Source organism: Xyrauchen texanus, chromosome 18 (genome assembly GCF_025860055.1).
Source record: "Xyrauchen texanus isolate HMW12.3.18 chromosome 18, RBS_HiC_50CHRs, whole genome shotgun sequence".
NCBI classification, from domain to species: domain Eukaryota; kingdom Metazoa; phylum Chordata; class Actinopteri; order Cypriniformes; family Catostomidae; genus Xyrauchen; species Xyrauchen texanus.
Genome location: NC_068293.1, coordinates 7565662 through 7586937, shown reverse-complemented (window position 1 = coordinate 7586937; position 21276 = coordinate 7565662). Strand labels below are relative to the sequence as shown.

General features: G+C 44.4%; 1 protein-coding gene across 1 annotated transcript in view; it reads right to left on the bottom strand.

The window, feature by feature from the left end:
• Window positions 1-21276, bottom strand: part of LOC127659260 (secretin receptor) — a 51556-nt gene that overhangs the window by 12166 nt on the left and 18114 nt on the right. Inside the window, exons 4-6 of the mRNA XM_052148999.1 lie at window positions 16282-16391; window positions 15981-16090; window positions 12992-13124 (exon numbers count right to left, since the gene is read on the bottom strand). Coding sequence (XP_052004959.1) covers window positions 12992-13124; window positions 15981-16090; window positions 16282-16391 — 353 coding nt within the window. The remainder of the gene's footprint in view (window positions 1-12991; window positions 13125-15980; window positions 16091-16281; window positions 16392-21276) is intronic.

Below are 21276 nucleotides of genomic sequence, written 5' to 3'. Positions count from 1 at the left end.
CAAAATCTCTGGCGAATAGCGGCCAAGGTACCCCTAACACCGGGATGCGCGACTAATTTAGAGGCATGACCCCACTGGAGAACGGCTGAACGAGCGGTCTCGGGAACAAATAACGTACCCTCTGGGGCACGAGGCGGTCTGACAACGTGTGAAAGAGCCCTCTTTACGGCCTGTTCGACTCCCCAGACGACAGCTCCGACCACGCAGTGTTGGGGAACAATAACCTCCTTGGTCGAAGCCTCCACTGAAGAACCGAACTGCCGCGAGAGAGCATCGGGTTTAAGGTTCTTGGAACCTGGTCTAAACGAGATCGAGAAGTCAAAACGACCAAAAAATAACGCCCAGCGGGCCTGACGAGCGTTAAGTCTCCTGGCGGAACGGATGTATTCGAGGTTCCGGTGGTCAGTCCAAACAATAAATGGAACACTGGCTCCCTCCAACCAGTGCCGCCATTCCCCCAGAGCTAACCGAATCGCAAAAGCTCCCGATTACCCACGTCATAACTGCACTCAGCCGGCGAAAGACGATGGGAAAAGAAGGCGCACGGATGAACCTTGTCATCAAGAGAAGATCGCTGTGACAAAATAGCCCCCACCCCAACATCGGAGGCATCGACCTCGACTATAAATTGTCTCTCAGGATCCGGAGTGACTAAAATGGGCGCGGAGGTGAACAACCTCTTGAGTCGATCGAATGCATCTTGCGTCACCTCAGACCAAACGAAACGAGACTTGGTCGAGGTGAGAGCAGACAGAGGGGCCGCGACTTGACAAAAACTACGAATAAATCGTCTGTAAAAGTTAGCGAATCCCAAAAACCGCTGGAGAGCAACACGAGAATCCGGAATAGGCCAATCGAGAACCGCCCGCACCTTCTCGGGATCCATGCTGATACCCTCAGCAGAGACCACCGAACCCAGGAACGTGACCGATCGAGAAAGAAATTCACTGTAAAACAGTTAAAGGATGGGAAAGGAGGAGGCAAGAACCGGCTTGACGATATAAATCATAGTTTAATGGAAAACTTAAAAGACAACACAAACACACATGACGGACATGTCCGCTAACGATCTCTCTCTCCCGCACGGCCCTCTGCAGTCAGCCTTTAAACCTCACAGAGGCATAATTAGCCTAATACGGGACCGGATGTGTAGGATCATGACCCGGCCCCGCCCTCCGCCCTGCCACATTCACATTTCTCTGACTTGACAAAAAGGCAGTTCTCGAGTAGTCGTTGTAAGACTCGGCGAACATGTTGGATGTGTACTTCGAGAGAGGGTGAGAAAATGAGGATGTTGTCTAGATAAACGAACACAAAGACATTTAACATGTCTCGCAAGACGTCGTTGACTAACGCCTGGAATACAGTGGGAGCATTGACCAGCCCGAAAGGAAGAACGCGGTATTCAAAGTGACCAATAGGGGTGTTAAAAGCGGTCTTCCATTCGTCTCCCCGCTTAATAAGAACGAGATGGTATGCGTTACGTAGATCCAGCTTTGTGAAGACTTTTGCACCCTGCAAGATTTCGAAAGCCGACGACATAAGGGGCAAGGGGTAACGATTCTTGACCGTTATGTCGTTCAGCCCCCGATAATCAATGCAGGGACGTAACGAGCCATCCTTCTTCTTCACAAAGAAGAACCCAGCACCGGCAGGAGAGGAGGACGGGACAATAATCCCAGCGTCAAGTGACTCGGAGAGGTATCTTTCTAGAGCCTCCCGTTCGGGCGCAGAGAGAGAATATAATCTACCGCGGGGTGGCGTGGTGCCAGGAAGGAGATCAATGCTACAATCGTAAGGGCGGTGAGGCGGTAAGGAAACGGCCCGGGAGCGGCTGAAAACCGCTCGCAAATCGTGGTACACCTCCGGGACTCCTGAAACCTTAAACACAGCAACAGAAGAAACCACAGGAATAGCAGAAACTAAACAATTTACATGACATGAAAGACTCCAAGACAACATGGTATTCCTGACCCAGTCAATATGAGGGTTATGTTGGACTAGCCAGGGATGTCCTAACACAATGGGGGTATAGGAAGACTGAAAAATGAGAAAAGAAATAGTCTCTTGGTGGTTTCCAGAGATAACTAGACTCACCGGACAGGAGACACGGTGAATCTCAGACAAAATACTACCATCTAGGGCAAAGACAGTGGTACTATTGTTCAAGTCCACTAGAGGGATGTTATGTTCCCGAGCCCATTTCTCATCAATAAAATTCCCTTCAGCCCCTGAATCGATTAGTGCGGAACATGAAACAGTAGAACCAGCCCAACGAAGAACCGCGGGCAGGATGGTGCGGGACTTGGATGGAGAGGACGTCACAGTAGCGCTCGCCAGTACTCCTCGGTCTACTGGCGAGCTCTGGCTTTTAACGGACATGAAGCGGCAAAGTGGCCAGCCGCGCCGCAGTAAAGACACAGTCTGTTGGAGATGCGACGTTGTTTCTCTTCAGCCTGGAGGCTGAATGCTACCCAACTGCATGGGCTCAGGGTCTGGTCTGGAAGCAGCGGAAGTAGATGGCTCACTAGGTGTAGCGGAGATTGCTCGAACACGTCGCCGTTGCTCAAAGCACTTGTCAAGACGAATCGCCAGCTCTATCAGTTGGTCGAGCTGGTCAGGTGAACTCAGCGAGCATAAATCTCCTCCTTCAAATCAACATTCAGACCCTCCAGGAAACGAGCAACCAAGGCAGGCTCATTCCACTCGCATGTGGTGGACAGGGTGCGAAATTCAATGGCGAAATCGGCTGCAGTTCTTCTGCCCTGATGAATGGTGGTCAGAAGACGTGAAGCCTCGCGACCAAAAACAGACTGGTCGAAGACCTTAATCATCTCCTCCTTAAAGAGATCAAAACGACTGCAGTAGGGTGTCCCTGCTTCCCAAGCGGAGGTTCCCCACTCACGCGCACGCCCAATCAGTAACGAAATCACAAAGGCGATACGGGCGTAATCACTTGCGTAAGTCTGTGGTTGCAGGGAAAACACCACCTCACACTGAGTCAAAAAGGCTCGACACTCAGTCGACTCACCGGCATAACATGGGGGATTGTTCACACGATGTTCTGGAGGAGAAGGACGACTCTGAACTGCTGGTGACTCCTGGTGCACATGGAGAAGACGAGCAGATAAATCATTCACCTGTGCAACCAAACTCTCCACCGCATGTCTGGCAGCAGATAATTCCTCCTCGTGTCGACCCAGCATAGCTCCTTGAATCCTTACCGCAGAGAAAAACGATTCCTCCTCTGCTGGATCCATCCTTGGTCGGATTATTCTGTCAGAGTGCAACAAAAGGATCCAAATGCAAAAGGTAACTCAAATCAAAGTCTTTAATGGTCAACAACAAAGGAAGTCTGTAGTGGATAACACAGAACTGGAACTCAAATGATGCTCCCCAGGAAGACAGCTACACAGAGGATACTTGTCAGGAGTGGAAACGTGGAGCAGAAAGTTCACTCGAACAGAAGGTACTGGTCCTTGTAGAAAGTAGCTTGAGCAGAGTAAGCCTTGTAGAAACTCACCACAGCAGATAACAGGATACACTAAGACGAGCGCAGCTACACATGACAAGACGTGGTGAGTAACTGCTGACAGATGAGAGAGCATTACACAACGCGTAACACACACAATAATCCGACACATAACAGAGAGAGCAAACACCAGAAGTAGACAGAGTAATCAGACAAGACTAGAAACAGGTGTCACTGCAAATCAGCACGAGCGCTGATTGAGATGATCAACAGGTGATGCCAGAGTGCAAACATGTAAGTGTGTGTGTGCTGGTGTGTGAGTGAGAGAGAAACAACCCAGATCCTGACACAATGAATGTCTTCTGCATCAAATCAATAAGTTTGAGTAAAATCTAAATCATTATCAATAATGAATGAATTAAACGATATTAACTTTTAAAAGGCGCTTCCTGCCAGCAGTTGACGCATCACATACTGTAGCATGATGTAAGTGTGTTGGCGAGTTCACGTGAGAATTCGGAAGCAGCGCTTATTTACAACAGAAGAACGAACGTCAAGTGAGAGTTTGGCCATTTCAAACAGCATCAGAGTCTTGGATGGAAGCGCCAATTTGAAGTAAACAAAAAAAAAAAAACATTTTAATTATTGACTTTATTGACATTTATTAAATAAACCTATCAATTCACTTCAGATGATATTTACTGAATTATCTGGAGTTGTGTGGATTACTTTTATACTGCCTAAATGTGACTTTTGGACCATCAAAGTGCTGGCACCCATGTATTTGCATTATAAGGACCTGACAGAGCTCTATCTTCTTCTAAAAATTTTCATTTATGTTCAGCTGAAGAGAGATAGTCATACACATCTGGGATGGCATCAGGGTAAGTGAATAATGAGAGATTTTTCATTTTTGTGTGAACTATTCCTTTACTGTAAATGAAAAACCATTAAAAAATAAAAGCATCCCAAATAGGCTGATAAACCACAGCCGTGTAACTCCATGTAACAATACTAACATTCGCTGCCTCATGGAAATGTGAATCTGTCCAGGCACAACAAATATCAGGTATACGAATACTATATTCCAGGCAGAGACAGTTTGATTATTTTAGTTTGAGTTTGAGTAATTTTATAAATTGAAGATGTGCTATTTAAGATCATAGCTCACTGTGCACTATGTTCCCTGCATTTGTGAGTAGTGTTTGATGCATTTCTCTTGCAATAAACATTTTTTATTATGTTTTTTTTATTCCTGAGTCCAGACTCCCAACAAATAACTGCAGTGCCATTCTTGAACCACTTGCAGTAATCCGAAAATTAAGTGCACATCCCTAGTGTTTACATGTATGATCTTACACCTATTATGAATATTAAGCTGTTCACTTTTTTTAAACTGCTGTTCACTTTTTTATCTAACTCTGGTTCAGAGTAATTGAACAGGTACAGGATGTCCGGTTAGAACATTACGTCTCACACCAGGGAGTACTTGTGGATGATTTATTGTGCAAATTTCGTGTGTGGTTCTGTAAACATAAAACAATATACAAAATATAAATAAACATAAATGTACAATCACAGATCTATAAACAGTACTAGATCTATAAAGCAGTACTTGAATACTGGTTATAAGAATAAGTAGCATGGTAAAAAGGCATTCAAGAACTAGTCATAAAGCAAATAATGTATATACAAATACAAACTCTATAAAAATAATTATACTACCACACTGCATGCCTAGCGCACATAGTGCTAACAGCACATTCATCTAACTCTCCAGATAAACATGCCCGTACATGTTCCCTGAGACACATTCCAAGTCTACACAATATGATGCAGATATAACATTAAAATATAGCTGCAAGCAGCGATACCGGGGTCAAGCCAATTATTGGCATCATGAGAAGCAAAAGAATCTTTGTGACATGTTTTTGGTTAGAGTCCGATCAACAGTATATGATCCGATCATCAAAAAATTATAAAAAATAACTAAAAATAGCTACTTCTTAGAATTTGTGTCCAGTATGTGGTGCTGTTCTGAAACTGCTTAGGTAGTATCTGGGCATGATGGTTATCATGCAGGAAAGTGTTCAAGAATTAGAAGTCAAAATAGCCATTTTTTATCTCCTGACCAGTAGGAGGCAGTGTGCCAAAATGCTGCAGGTAACCTCAGGGTCTAATGGTGATGACACGTACCAAATTTCCAATCCCTCAAAGCGTTGTGGAGATACAGCATCAAGTTCAATTTTGACTTTGTCGAATTTGTTGAAGTGCCATTCGAAAACGGCATGGTTTATACAAATTCTGTGAATAACTTTTTATTGTGAGTGCCTCTAGATGATGCCGGCCATTTTTTGTGCAAATTGGATAAATAGTCTAGGAGGAGTTTGAAAAAGTATGTTTTCAAAACATTTATAAATGGCAGACAGGAAGTTTGCTCGATCATGACATATTTGGTATCATTGTTCTTGGCATGAACCAAAAAATAGGCAAAAGGAGTCAATAGCTATTAGCATTTTTAGAAATTGCATTATAATTTTTGACCACAAGGTGGCACTGTCCATAAACCTTTTGAGTCCCTTCAAAGCATGGTGCCAAAGACACATAACAAGTTTCATAACGATACGCCAAGTTATTTGTAAAATACAGCATTTCATGAATAAATAAAAAATGAAATACGTATACATTTTTCATATCATTGGACTTGCTATACCCCACTGAATCTAATGAGACCAATTTGATGATTTTATGACAAACTGTTCAGAATGTTGGGTGTAACTGGATCTGGGTCAGCGATGTCTGAAAATGTGTAGCCAATGGGCTTGGCATTAAGTATTACCTCTATTTCAATAAGAACAGTTTGCAATAATTGTAATCCGAGGGTCACTTGCAGGGATGTTTTCAAAGATCGAATTTACTGCTCCCAGCATCCACAAAAATGGGGTGCATTGGGTGGATTGAACGTGAACCTAATCTGCTGGATTGCAAGTTGAGCCTGGAGCTCAGGCTGAAGAGCTGCAAATGCATCACAAATTTCTCTATCCCCACCTTTGAAATTTGTTCCTTGATCTGATAAGATTTTAAAGGGTTTCTCTCACCAAGCAATGAAGCGACGAAGGGCCATCAGGAATGAATCACTGTCCATACTTGCGAGGAGACCAATATGAACTGCGCGGGTGGTCATACATTTGAAAATGATCCCCCATCTTTTCTCATTTCTGCATCCCACCTTTATGAAATAAGGGCCCAAACAATCTATCCCAGTTGAATAGAAAACTGGCTGGTGAATTCTCAACCTGGCAGATGAGAGGTCTGCCATTCTTGGGGGATGCGTTTTGGCCTACCATTTTTGGCATTCAGTGCATTGCCGTTGATGATGTCTGACTGCTGCTCATCGTCTTAATGCCCAATATTTCCTCCTGAGCTCTGCCAATACCCTCTCTGGTCCAGGGTGATGCAAATAATCATCATAGTCTTTGATGATCAGCTTGGTGAGTGGCTGATGTGGGTCAAGGACAATGGGATGAATGGTATCTTCTTCTAGTTCACTGATCTGTCAGAGATGACCACCAACATGTATGAGATTTGTACTGGTATCTTGTTCAGGGGCTAGGCACAGCAGTCGACTGTTGCTTGGCAGAGCTTTACCAGATTTCAAATGGAACACATCTTCAAGACATGACTGGTCTTGGATCTGACAGAGGGCTGTGGGCTCGGCTTCTTTATAATCCTCTGCAGTTGCAATGTATGGAGAGCTCCCGTTGGATGGTTGTATAAGGGCCTTTAGGTAGTCTGTGAAGGTATGAAATTGCTGAGGATCTGGCAGTGACAGAGCAGAGGTTAACAGTCCACAGAAGGTTGACATTTTAAGTTCACTGTCTTGATTTATGCGAGCTAATGGTGGCATCTCTGGCCAACTGTCTGTTGTTTGTCTGAGGAATGCTGGGCCTCGGTTCCATCTGCTCTCTCTGTTGAGATCAGAGGGAGACTTCCCTCTTGTAATGGGATCTGCAGGGTTGTAGCCTGACTTTACATAATGGCAGGTGTCAGATTCAGTTCAGAGTAAGTAATGTATCTCTGCCACTCTGGTACCCACAAACACCTTAAAGCGACAGGAATCTGAAAAAAGCCAGATCAGTACTGTAGTGGACTCAGGCCACAGAGTGACACAATTGAGTGGTAATGTTAGCTCTGCCTTCTGGACTTTAGCAAGTTGTGCCCTGTGAGTGCTGAACACAGCTCAAGACGAGGAATGCTCTGTTGTTTCTTGGGAGCAATATGGGACCTAGCTGTTACATACGCTGCCTCCACTTTACCTTGAGGGTTCTCGGTTATTAAGTAAGCCACAGATCCATAAGCTTTCTCTGAGGCATCACAAAAGATGTGAAGCTGCCTAATACAAGTGGAGCTGTCCAGTTCTTTGCTGCAATAACACCTGGGCAAAGTGATGTGCTGCAGGTCTTCCAACTCGCTCTCCCAGTGTTTCTAAGAGTCTAGTAGGTCTTCTGGCAGCCGTGGGTCATACCACTCCCTCCTTTTGTCCCACAACCTCTGTAATAATACCTTAGCTCAAGTGATGAATGGTACAATGTAGTCAAGCGGATCATATTGGCTAGCAAGTATTTCATAGATGCTTCGCATTGTGGGCACTTGACAGTCTGGTTTGCATCAATGTATGCGAGGGTGTCTGATTGACCATTCCAATGTAGGCCAAGAGTTGATTCCTGGGCCTCTTGGTGACATTCACAGAGCCAGAGGATGCTGCTCTGAGATTGAATATGAGCAGGCAGATGGCTGATAACTGAAGGGTAATTGCTAGCCTACTGTCATAGCTCAAAGCCACCAGATGCTAGAAGGCTGTGGAGTTTGTCAACATGATTCTTGGCCATGTCATGGGAAGCGAAGATCTAAAGACAATTGTCCACATAAAATGACCTCCACTGTCCTCTCCAGGCTGACTGTGATCTAGAACATGCTTCTGTAAAGCGAACAAGGCACAGCATGGACTGCATGTAGTCCCGAAAGGCAGTACCTGCCATTCGTAGACATTGGGAATTCTGTCTCTTTGCATACCTCTCCAGATGTATCTCAGCAGTGGTTTATCCTTTGGCAAGAGGCGTACCTGATGGAACATGCCACTGATGTCACTACTGAAATGCAAAAGAACTGCCAGGAGTGACGGACCAAGTGTTGCACCAGGTATTAGGAGCTCGTTCAGGTTGTTCCCTTGGTATGAGAATGAACATTTAAAGACCACCTTATTCTTCCCATTATGTTGCACTATATGGTGTGGGATATACCAGGCCTCCCTGGTACTGTCCACCTGCTCCTGGCTGAGCTTCAATACATAACCAGCTTGCACTAGCTTGGCCAGCTCCTCTTGGTATGCTGCAGCTAAATTAGGGTCTCTTTCCAGTTGTTTCTCAATTCCCCTCATCTGTGGTAAGACAGCTTCCTTAGGTGCATAGAGATGAGGCATGTTCCTGACATGAAGCAGAGGAGTAGCATACCACTGGACACAAACAATATCCACTCTCACATTGTTCTCCTGGAGGAGACAAATGGACTCTTTTTCTTGGCGTGACCTGGTGATCACCTTTTCACTCTGTCTAGGTAGAACATCCATTTGCCACAATCCCTCCACATTTGCATAAAGGTCATTGATGAGCCACAGTGAGGTGAAGAAGCATTGTTTAGGGGTAAGATGTCTGTTCAGATCTTGAGCTGGACCCCGCAGTGTCCATCCCAGATGTGTCCTCACTGCCGCCGACCCACCAGAGGGCCCAAGTCTGACTGGCTGTATGGGTGTAATGAGGTGGGGGCAATCAGAGCCAATGAGAAGCACAGGATGTACATTGTCCAGCTGTTGTAGATGTAGCCTGGCAAGATGCTTGAATTTCCTTTGCAGGACACTGACTGGGTGTGTATGTACTGCCAAACCAAGTGCCTTGGCTGTGAAAGCATTACGGATCTTGTAGGCTTTACTAGGATTACCAGTTGTGGACACAGTAAAGGTCACAGCTGCCACATGAATGACCTGGGTATCTTGTCTCACCATGCGAAGTACAAGGTCCTCTGGCTCTCCCACAAGTCTTAATTGCCAGAGGTTGGCGGGTGACATACAAAACTGCACTGGAAGAACTGCACTCAAATGGTGAGGTGGCTTGCCTTGGTCATTGATGTCATGCAGTACCAAAAGGTGCTTCTTGTTACACGTTGGGCAGAGAGCCTTCAGTGTGCAGTTGGCTGCTTGAGGTCCACCACCACAATGCCAGCATCGTTTTTTTGTCTGTATCCAGTCTGCCTTCTGGTCTTGCTTCTGGTCACTTCTTTACTCGTTTAGAAGTAAAGGGAGTAGAAGGGCTGTGACTTTTCAGTTCCAAGCAGAATAGTAGTCGGTTTACGAGGCTGCTTAGACCTTTTTCTCACCTCTCTGCTGCATACTGAGGATTTCTGCCTTGGGTGAAAAGAATACTAACTAATGTCTTCCTGTATTTGAAGCTTATATTCCAGCCAATCTGCAAAGTCCAGCAATATGGGAATAGTAACTTGCAGAGGGTGGGTGTACCACTTAAAACTAGACCTGAGGTCACGTGGCAGTTTACTCAGGAGTCGTGACACATGTGATCTACATTTCAGCTCTACACTACCTTTGTGGCCCAGCTGTTGCAACATACTGACAAGCGAGCGCACCTGCAGCCCAAACATCCTGAAGGCTTTTACATCTCCACTGCATATGTTAGGTCTATCCATCAGCTCAGCAATTTGTTGCAGGGCTAATTGGTGAGGTTGACCATACAATTTATAAGAGCTTTCACGTTGTTTGTGAAAGGAAACCTTGCATTGCTGTAAGAGTCTGCAATCAGGAGGGCCTTCTCCAGTTTCAGATGGTCTGTGAGGATTTGAAACTTGAAGTGTTCTGTGGCATCATCTGGCAGGATGTTCTCCAAAGCAATTCTCAGCCTTGACAACTCCCTAGGGTCAGGAGACGTAAATAAGGGGATGGTAGAGGCTGGACCTCTGTAGGTTTTCTCATGGGTAGATGAGGTCTAGATGTTCTAAACTGTATTCTGCATGGGCTGGCCTCCTCCAGTCCTGTGATGGGACTACAAACGGGGGAGAGTTGCCATACCTGATCTGAGGTGAGTCACTATACTTTGTTGTAAAGAGGGCTCTCTCATGTGAGGAGGAAGATATGTTCATGTTTCTCAGATCCTCGATCAGCTCTGGGCTTTCCTCTGGCACAGCTGGGCATAGCTGCCTCTTTGTGGCAGGTGGTGGCAGCCTGGAGTGTGGGGCTGGTTTTTGGGCGAAATGGCTGTGGAGTCTGAATGTGGACTGCTGGAGAGTGAGAGCATGGTGATAGCATCGGTGAAGTGACTGACTCAGATGGAGCTCTCCGCTCAGATTTCAGGCTTTGAAGCTCATGACAAAGTGCAGCATTCTGTTGACACATCTCATGGAATGCTGAGATGATCTCAGGGAGCTGGCTGGCTTGTCGCTGCAATGCAGCATTCTCCTCTCTCAGCTTTTCAGAAGTGCTGTCCAATTGGTCGGTCAATATCCATTCATGTGTAGTTCCTGTATGCGGTCGATTTCTGTCCAATCCAGATGGTCATAGATGCTGCCTTGTGTGTCTGGGCCACGATCACACTGACCCGGCTGGCGATGGAGGCGATTTTGGGATGGCAGGGAGCTTGGTTTCAAACTGCATGAACCAGAACGCGGCGGCTTGCGTCCGATCTTGGACTTGCAAGTTTTCAACCGGGCCTTGCACAAACTTCCGTTCAAAATGCTCATGCAAAGACACATTCTAACTTGCTACCAGTATCAAGATTGGTTCACAGTGGTAGACCTGAAGAACGCGTACATCCACATCTCTATCTTGCCTCGACACTGACCCTTCCTACAGTTCGCATTCGACAGCCAGGTGTACCAGTTTAAGGTCCTCCCCTTCAGCATGTCCCTGTCCCCTTGCGTCTTCGCAAAGGTCGCAGAGGCAGCCCTTGCCCTGCTAAGGGAAGTGGGCATCTGCATACTAAATTACCTCGATGACTGGCTCATCCTAGCCCACTCTCGAAAGTCACTGTGCGCCCACAGTGACCAGGTGCTCAGGCACCTCAGCCGTCTAGGGCTTCAGGTCAGCTGGGAAAAGAGCAAGCTCGCCCCGGTTCAGAGCATCTCTTTTCTCGGCATGGAGTTAGACTCGGTCTCAATGACAGTGTGCCTCACCAATGAGCATGCACAGTCTGTGCTGAAATGCCCCACCTTATTCAAGCCAGGCACAGCGGTTCCTCTAAAACAATTCCAGAGGCTCCTGGGGCATATGGCATCCTCCGCAGTGGTCACGCCACTGGGGTTGATGCATATGAGACAGTTTCAGCACTGGCTTCAACACAACATCAAAGTGAGCGACAGACGGGGAACGTCTAGGTTACTGTTGTAACCTCCATTCCCTGATGGAGGGAATGAGACGTTGTGTCCCCCTGGCCACGACGCTGAACCGTGCCACTGTAATGGCCAAACCTTATTCTCGGCTCCTTAGTGCAAAACCTGAATGAACAGATGTACGATTCCCTCCTTTTATACCCGTATGTCCGGGGGAGGGACATGCAAATTCTGTCTGCCAAATTCTCTTTGGCCTTTTCTCAAGTTCAGAGGTAACCGAGGCCTTCAAGAAAGTCCCCTAGTGTCGCTAATTCGACACAACGTCTCGTTCCCTCCATTAGGGAATGGAGGTTCCAACAGTAACCTAGACGTTCTTGTTCTTCACAGATGTTTTGTTTGTTGTATTCCCATGTCTCTAGTGTTTGTTTTGCATTTCTTTAATTAAATGCTGCATTTAGATCCTGTGCTCTCAAATCATCCCTCCACAACATTACAGTTGTGGTAAAGTCCTATACGGCTTAAGAATAAACCATTCAGCTCACACTGAATTTTGCCCATTACCCCAATTTTGCGTCACATGTAAACACCTTACTGTCTCATCTAATGTGTGCAAGTGTTGTGCACATGACTGTTTACAATTTGAATCAAAAGCAAAGAATAATCGGATTGTTTCAAATTACACATAAACAGTTTTCTTGCGTTGTCTGATTTTTGGTAGTTATCCGCATATTGTTGTGAATATAAAAAAGCTAATTGATACAAGTTTGTTAAAAGCAATTGCAAAACTGGCTCAGTAAAGGAAGTTCTGAGAAAAGGTCTAGCATCACTTGATTGCAAATGCCACATTATATTATATTTTATATGATATGTTAAAGAGTGACTTAGTTGTTCAAATATTTTTGATGGCCAATGTGTACAATATAGTGCATAAGGATAAGTGTGTCTATGTACAAGCAGTGTCGTTTCTCATGATTATTTTGACCCTGGTTTGGGAGCAGCTTACGATTTACCCCCTTCAGCTGGTGGTTCGGCTATGCCAAAAAATGGCCCTGTGTACATGTGCTGTGTTTTTTTATTGTGTGTAATATTGCAAGAGTGAGCATGAGAGTTTGAGGGTGTGTGCTTGTTTACCGGATGAGAGTTGCAGTGGTAGTACTCCTGTGAGTAATGCAGTGCAGCATCTCTAATGAAGATGAAAATGGCTCTTAGAATGAAGGACAAAAAAAGCTGCATGTGGATAAAATTACGAGTACAGTGGAGCTTCCTGGAGATGAAACAGAGAGATATATAGAGAGACAGGATGAGGTCTACAGTATATACCCAAAAAAACAATCAATCAATAAAAATGGCCTCGATTCAATTTGGTATGTGGAATTTTTCTAGTGAATGTCAAAACTGTAAACATTTGTATAATCACCAATCCAGCCTGTACAAACTAACTGCAACATGAGACTTGGAATAGAAATGGAAGAATTCTTTGGCTGATGTCACGAGTACAACAAAACTATGGTTTAGGCTAAGTGGTATGTAACTTTTACAACATTTATACACAAACTCAAAGCAATGTTTTAATTTTAAGTTCTTTTCAGATGATTTGTGCTTGTTATTTCTAACAGAATACGCACTGCAGAGGTTTTTTGAGGCTGAATTTTCTGACTTTTTGGTAGAGCTAGGCACTAAATAACAATTCAGTGAAAATTGGGGGGGGGGGGGGGTCATGTTTCAGGAAACTTTAACACACTATATGAGAGCCCAGGAATAGTGTCTCACCCAGGAAAGTTGTTTTAAGTCAAATCAATTCTTATTTTCTTCAGCAGTAGTTTTATAATTAGTCTTTAATTAAAATATATTAATAAATATTTAGTTTATTAATAGTCATATTTTTGTAACAAGTGAAAACAATAAAACTACACATACATTCAGGCAATTTTCAACTATATAATGAAAGTAGATTTTATCAGAAAATGTATTTTACAGAAATGTAATTTTGAGCCAGGTTGTCATATCTGTTTTATATATTGTAACTTTATACGTTTATTTATTTAAAATTTCTATTGTCATATACAATGGTTTAACATTTTTGCATGTTACCTTTTCCATTTTTGTTGCTTCATTCATTATTTTACCATCTACATATTGCTGAAATACTTTATAAATCATAATATAGCCTAAAAACACTCTAAATACAGATTTGTTGTGGAAAAAGTTTTTTTGGGGGTATTCTTCTCAAATCAGTGGCAATGAACAGCAGGTTCCCAGTAAGACAACCTCAAATATGTGACAACAGGTCCTGCTATAGATTTTGTGACATGCTCTTTTCACACAAGGCTATAATGTGTACAGGTGAAACTCGAAAAATTTGAATATCGTGCAAAAGTTCATTAATTTCAGTAATTCAACTTAAAAGGTGAAACTAATATATTATATAGACTCATTACAAGCAAAGTAAGATATTTCAAGCCTTTATTTGATATAATTTTGATGATTATGGCTTACAGCTTATGAAAACCCCAAATTCAGAATCTCAGAAAATTAGAATATTACATGAAATCAATAAAAAAAAAGGATTTTAAATACAGAAATGTCGGCCCTCTGAAAAGTATAATCATGCATATGTACTCAGTACTTGGTTTGGGCCCCTTTTGCATTAATTACTGCCTCAATGCGGCGTGGCATGGATGCTATCAGCCTGTGGCACTGCTGAGGTGTTATGGAAGACCAAGATGCTTCAATAGCGGCCTTCAGCTCTTCTGCATTGTTTGGTCTCATGTCTCTTATCTTTCTCTTGGCAATGCCCCATAAATTCTCTATGGGGTTCAGGTCAGGCGAGTTTGCTGGCCAATCAAGCACAGTAATAACATGGTCATTGAACCAGGTTTTGGTACTTTTGGCAGTGTGGGCAGGTGCCAAGTCCTGCTGGAAAATGAAGTCAGCATCTCCATAAAGCTTGTCTGCTGAAGGAAGCATGAAGTGCTCTAAAATGTCCCGGTAGATGGCTGCGTTGACTCTGGACTTAATAAAGCACAATGGACCAACACCAGCCAATGACATGGCTCCCCAAACCAACACAGACTGTGGAAACTTCACACTGGACTTCAAGCATCTTGGATTGTGTGCCTCTCCATTCTTCCTCCAGACTCTGGGACCTTGGTTTCCAAATGAGATGCAAAATTTGCTCTCATCAGAAAAGAGGACTTTGGACCACTGAGCAACAGACCAGTTCTTTTTTTCTTTAGCCCAGGTAAGATGTTTGACATTTGAAGCCCATGTCCAGGACCCGTCTGTGTGTGGTGGCTCTTGATGCAGTAACTCCAGCCTCAGTCCACTCCTTGTGAAGCTCCCCACACATTTGAATGGCCTTTTCCTGACAATCCTCTCCAGGCTACAGTCATCCCTGCTGCTTGTGCACCTTTTTCTTCCACACTTTTCCCTTCCACTTAACTTTCTATTAATGTGCTTTGATACAGCACTTTGAGAACATCCAACTTCTTTTGCAATTACCTTTTGAGGCTTTCCCTCCTTGTGGAGGGTGTCAATGATGGTTTTCTGCACAACTGTCAGGTCAGCAGTCTTCCCCATGATTGTGAATTCAACTGAACCAGACTGAGAGACCATTTAAAGGCTCAGGAACCCTTTGCAGGTGTTTAGCTGATTAGAGTGTGACACTTTGAGCCTACAATACTGAACCTTTTCACAATATTCTAATTTTCTGAGATTCTGAATTTGGGGTTTTCATAAGCTGTAAGCCATAATCATCAAAATTATATCAAATAAAGGCTTGAAATATCTTACTTTGCTTGTAATGAGTCTATATAATATATTAGTTTCACCTTTTAAGTTGAATTACTGAAATTAATGAACTTTTGCACGATATTCTAATTTTTCGAGTTTCACCTGTATCTGTATCTTTTCTTTTGGGCAATAATGATGAGAAAGTTTAACATATTTTTTATTAACCTCAAGTCATGTGTCTTTTCTGTGTTTATTTTATTTTTTTTAGATTTGTTTTTTGCTCAGTATTATTACACTCTATGCAAATTAAACACATGTGAACACACACACACACACACACACACACACACACACACACACACACACACACACACAGGTGATCTGTTACCTGAAAACACACAGCACCATGAAAGCAATGCTGAGTGAGACAAGGGAGATGGTGTATCCAACGGAATACATAATCCTCACATAAAAGAAATATTCGTGTGAGACAAGCACCTAGAAGAGAGAGGAATTGCCCATCTGATTTACACAAGTCATAGTTATTGTTATGCAGTTACTCTGTGCCCTGTATTTTATTACTAGTTTATGTCATTAGTTTGTTTATCTGTTGTCCCAATGGGACATTTAATGTTTGTTGATTTTTACAAAAGAATATAAAAATAGATATGAAACACTATTAATATTACCGCATCAGTGGGAAAATGAAAGCTGTCGTTGAGTGAATGGCCGCAGGCCAGCTCATAAGGGGGAAATGTTTCTGTCCAGCCATTCTCAGAGCAGTTTCTCATCACAACTCCTGTAGACGAGACATGAGAGAAAGAGTGAGCAACAAAATGAATGACCTGTACCACATTCTGATGCCCCACCTCAAACTTCTACACACCAATTAGAACAGTACAAGAAAATACAGTCTGATATTGTTTTGCAAAAGGCTCCCAGAATGCTAGGAAAGGCACTGAGGCTGATACCACGTTGAAGTCGGATGAGGGAAAATCCTCCCACATAAAAATCTCAGATCTCCATCCATAAAGGCATTCCACTGCCCAATGCTTATAGTATTACGAATAAAGAAAAAAACTGCAATGGTCCCAATGGCAGCTATTTTTCTATGTCAACTATAAGTATGACATTTATGGGTTAACCTCCCACCAAAAGTGTAAACACTGAGCCTCCCAGGGAATATCAAAACACTGACATTTATATTTTGAGCGGCCCACACAGCCTATAGCATGAGTTTGGGGCTTGTTGTAACCAGGGGAATATGAATGTCCATGGCACTCGTTTTACAGAGGAAATGAAACTTAGCTTTGCCAAAATTCAAAGGAGTCAGAGAATGGAGTAAAACCAGAGTGAACATTTACAAGGTGGAGAACTTTCAGGGAATTTTTGGGGTTCGATTCTTAGTATCGTTAAGCTTACTAGTTACCAAGAACTATCCTACCTCTTGTGCCAAGCTTCTGTTCAATCTGGCGATGTTATCAGATGCGCCTATTCCTCTGCAACACTTTCTGTCTGGTGTGTTTTTGTTATAGTGGTCTTGTTTATTATAACATTAAATGTTTATCACCTTTTATTAAGTATGGCCTATTTGTTTATAAATCGCCACGAACCACCTGCCCCCCAGCACGCTTGATTGCTTCCGTCCGGCTCGACATGAGACTGGCTCGCCTCACGGCCAGTCTGATGTCTCCATTGGTGCCATGGAGCAGGATGATGACGTCGCTGCTGCATCGGAGAGTGTCGCGGAATCTGACGCGGAAGACTTTGCTGGGCTGCCGCATTCGGGCTTGCCCGCCCAGTTCGAGGCTGATGCTCAGATGTCCGATATGCTTGCCCAGACCGCCGTGACCGTGGGGCTGGACTGGAATCCTCCATCCTCCCCTCAACCTTCAGGGCTAGACGATTGGTTCCTCGAGTCAGGGCACCGCTTAAATCTGTGGTCTTTGAGGGCCTCCAGAGAACTCCCTTCGAGCCTCTAGAATCAGTCGAGTTAAGTTGCTGGGCCTCTCCCAGAAGACGGACCTCCTGATTGCACTCGCTTCCATCAAGAGGGTCGGAGACCTGCAAGCGTTGTCTGTCAGCGACACTTGCCTGGAGTTCGGTCCAGCAGATGCTCATGTCAACCTAAGACCTCGACCGGGCTATGTGCCCAAGGTTCCTGCAACCAGGTAGTGAACCTGCAAGCGCTGCCCCAGGAGGAGGCAGACCCAGCCCTATCGTTGCTGTGTCCGGTACATGCTTTGTGTACCTATTTGGACTGCACACATAACTTTAGACACTCTGAACAGCTCTTTTTTTGCTTTGGCGGACAGCGGAAAGGGGATGCTGTCTCCAAAAAGAGGCTTGCCCACTGCGTAGTCGACACCATCGCATTGGCCTATCAGACCCAGGCCGTGCCCGCCCCCTTGCGGGTTCGAGCACACTCTACAAGTGTGGCATCCTCGTGGACACTGGCCAATGCCAAATTGTGTTCGCCAATTTGGCATTGGCCTTTTTCATATTCAGAGGTATTCGAGGCTCCCAAAAGAAGCCCCTTGTGTCACTACAATCGACACAATATCAGGAAACGGGGTTACACTAGTAACCTAGACGTTAATAGTTCAAAAGTACTTCAATATTGACATTTTCTTCACTAAAAGCCATCAAATCACTTTAGAAGCAAACATTTAACTGGAGGAGTTGTATGGATGATGTTTATGGTGATTGTCAGTGATTTTTGGAGCTTTAAAAGTCTGATCACCATCCAGGACCCACTGAGCTAAGATATTTTTCTTCAAAAGTGTTCTGGTGCAGAAAAAAAGCCATACAGACCTGGGATATCATAAGGGTGAGTAAATGACGAGAGAATTAAACATTTTCGGTGAACTATCCCTTTAAACCACTTCAGCTTTACTGTTCATCGCGACAGACGCAGGTTATTGCACATGCTCTAACTGTGCGCTCTCTCTCTTTCTCAAACACACACACATCCTTATTTCTCCAATAACTTGTTAGAAACAGCCCAAGCCATCGTTACTATTTCTAAAGTGACTTTATTGAATTATATATTGCTTTTCTGTGCAATGGTAGCATTTGCTCTACAGGTGTCCGATTATCAAAAAAGAGAGGCAAGGGAGGAGTGTGACAAGGAATAGGGCATAGCCGGGCCGTGATGGAGCATGGAGCATCAGCTGAGGGGCAGCCGGAGACGCCGGTTCAGGAGAGAGAGAGATGCACGCGGCCATGCTGCACGTGTGTGTGTGTTTAATGTTAAGTTTGACATTAAAACTTTGTTTACTGTTCAGCCAGTTCCCACCTCCTCCTTTCCCATCCTGGTGCCGAAACCCGGGAGGGAGGAGGGATGCACTGCCACGGAGTCCTCGCCATGGCCATCTGCCTGGGGAGGGAGGGGTCGTTGCCAGCTGATGAGAGACGGAGAAACCACGGCTGTCTGTCGAGAAGGGGAGGAGCGGTTCCATCCACCAGGGGCCAGAGAACTCGCTGCACACGCTCAACTGAGCACTCTATCTCTTTCTTAAACACACACATCCTTGTTTGTCCAATAACTTTTTAGAAACAGCCCAAGCCATCATTACTTTTTTAAATGATATATTGCTTTTCTGGGCAATGCTAGCATTTGTTCTACAGGTGTACGATTATCAAAAAAGACAGTGTGACGAGGAGGAGTGTGTGGCCAGACCATGATGGAGCACGGCCGGCGCTGAATCTTCTGATCAGCAGGAGAGCGAGATAAGGGGCAGCTTGAGAAACCAGTTTGAGAGAGAGAGACGCACGTGGACGCATTGCATGTGTGTCTGTGTCCTTATGTTTTATGTTGATTTAACTTAATTTATGCGGAGTGATGGTGGCGTAGTGGGCTAAAGCATATAACTGTTAATCAGAAGGTTGCTTGTTCGATCACCACTGCTACCACCATTGTTTCCTTGAGCAAGGCACTTAACTCCTGATTGCTCTGGGGGAATTGTCCCTGTAATAAGTGCACTGTAAGTCACTTTGTATAAAAATGTCTGCCAAATGCATAAATGTAAAAAAAAAAAAAAATATCATTAAAGTTTATGTTTAATGTTCAGCTGGTTCCCAACTCCTCCTTGCCCATCCTTAGATTGTTACAGTGGTGCAGAAACCCGGGAGGGAGGAGTCCTCACTGCTGCTATCCACCAGGGGTTGCAGACAAGAGCCAGAGGAACTGCAGCCGTCTGCTGAGAAGGGGAGGAGCGGTTCCATCTGCCAGGGGCCAGAGGACTCGCTGCCGTCTGCTGGGGAGGACCGAGGTGGTGTCCACCAAAGGGTGGAGGAGCGGTCGAGGACCGGGCGACAGCGCGTCCGGGAGCAGACGAGCAAGTTTTCTCTCTCTCTCTGTGTGTCTCCACTCGCCCTTTCCCTCTTCCCTCATCTTTCCCCCAGGTTCACAGGAGGCGGGGTGGACCACCAGTTGACAGAATGGCCGGAAGGGCAGCATCTCCCCCAGAGATAAACTTTGTTTACTATTCAGCTGGTTCTCCTAGTGGGATCGCCAGAGGGCGGAGGAGCGGTTAAGGACCATTGATAATTAAAGTGTCCAGGAGCCGGCTAGCAAGTTCTTCTCTCTCTCCCTCTCTCTCTCTGTGTGTGTGTGTGTGTGTCTCCGCTCGCCCTTTCCCTCTTCCCTCATCTTTCCCCCAGGTTCACATGAGGTGGGTGGACCACAGGCTGACAGAACGGCTGGAAGAGCAGTGATGGAGCACGGCCGGTGTTGAATCAGCTGATCAGCAGGAGGGAGAGATAAGGGGCAGCTGGAAATGCCAGTTCGAGAAAGAGAGAGACCACACAGCATTGCATGTGTGTCTGTGTCCTTATGTTTTATGTTGTTTTAAGTTCATTTATTTACTTTACTTAAAGTTTATGTTCAGCCATTTCCTGCTTCCTCCTTGCCCATCCTTAGACTGTTACAGAGAGTTTATTTCAAAATATTTTACACACCTCTCAGCAAATGTTTTATAAACAAGTTCTATTATCATGTAATATATCATGTAACATTCAATTAAAAAAAATCATTAAATTTGTACATCTCCCTGTGTACTGACATGTTGGTGTGATGTCATCCACCTGTGGGCTTTCCAACTTTTTGCAGCCCACATTGAGAATCGAGCGAATTCGCCACTTAAATATCGGTCAAAAGGCATCCCCTATGGGATTTGGCATTATCGTCTCAGCTACAACAGGAAAGTTGGCAATGCAACTTCATCTTAGCAAAATCATTTTTTAGGATATCCACACTAGTTTCCAAATTGGAAAATGTCAAATTTCAACTTCAATTAGCATTCTATTGCACTTTTCCAAGAAGGAAATTGGACATTATTACTGACCGAGTTGAATGGAACTCAGCATGGTGCGTACACATCATGTTGGAATTAACGTAATTACTGCAAAAATTGTTTATGTCTTCGTAGAGCATGTCATTACAAGTTGCAAACTCTGAATTCTTAAAGCTTGACAGTCATGATGTTATGAATGCAGACAGCGAAGGCAGACGAGGAGAGCGGATCTAAGTGCAGCTTACTTTATTATTACAAACACAAAAAACACAAACGATACCCCTCAATGGGGAAATAAACACAACACCGAAAACACAGGCAGGGAACACACACCGAGCTAACAACATTCAACGAAAGACAAGGACTGAACCAAAAACGAGGATATAA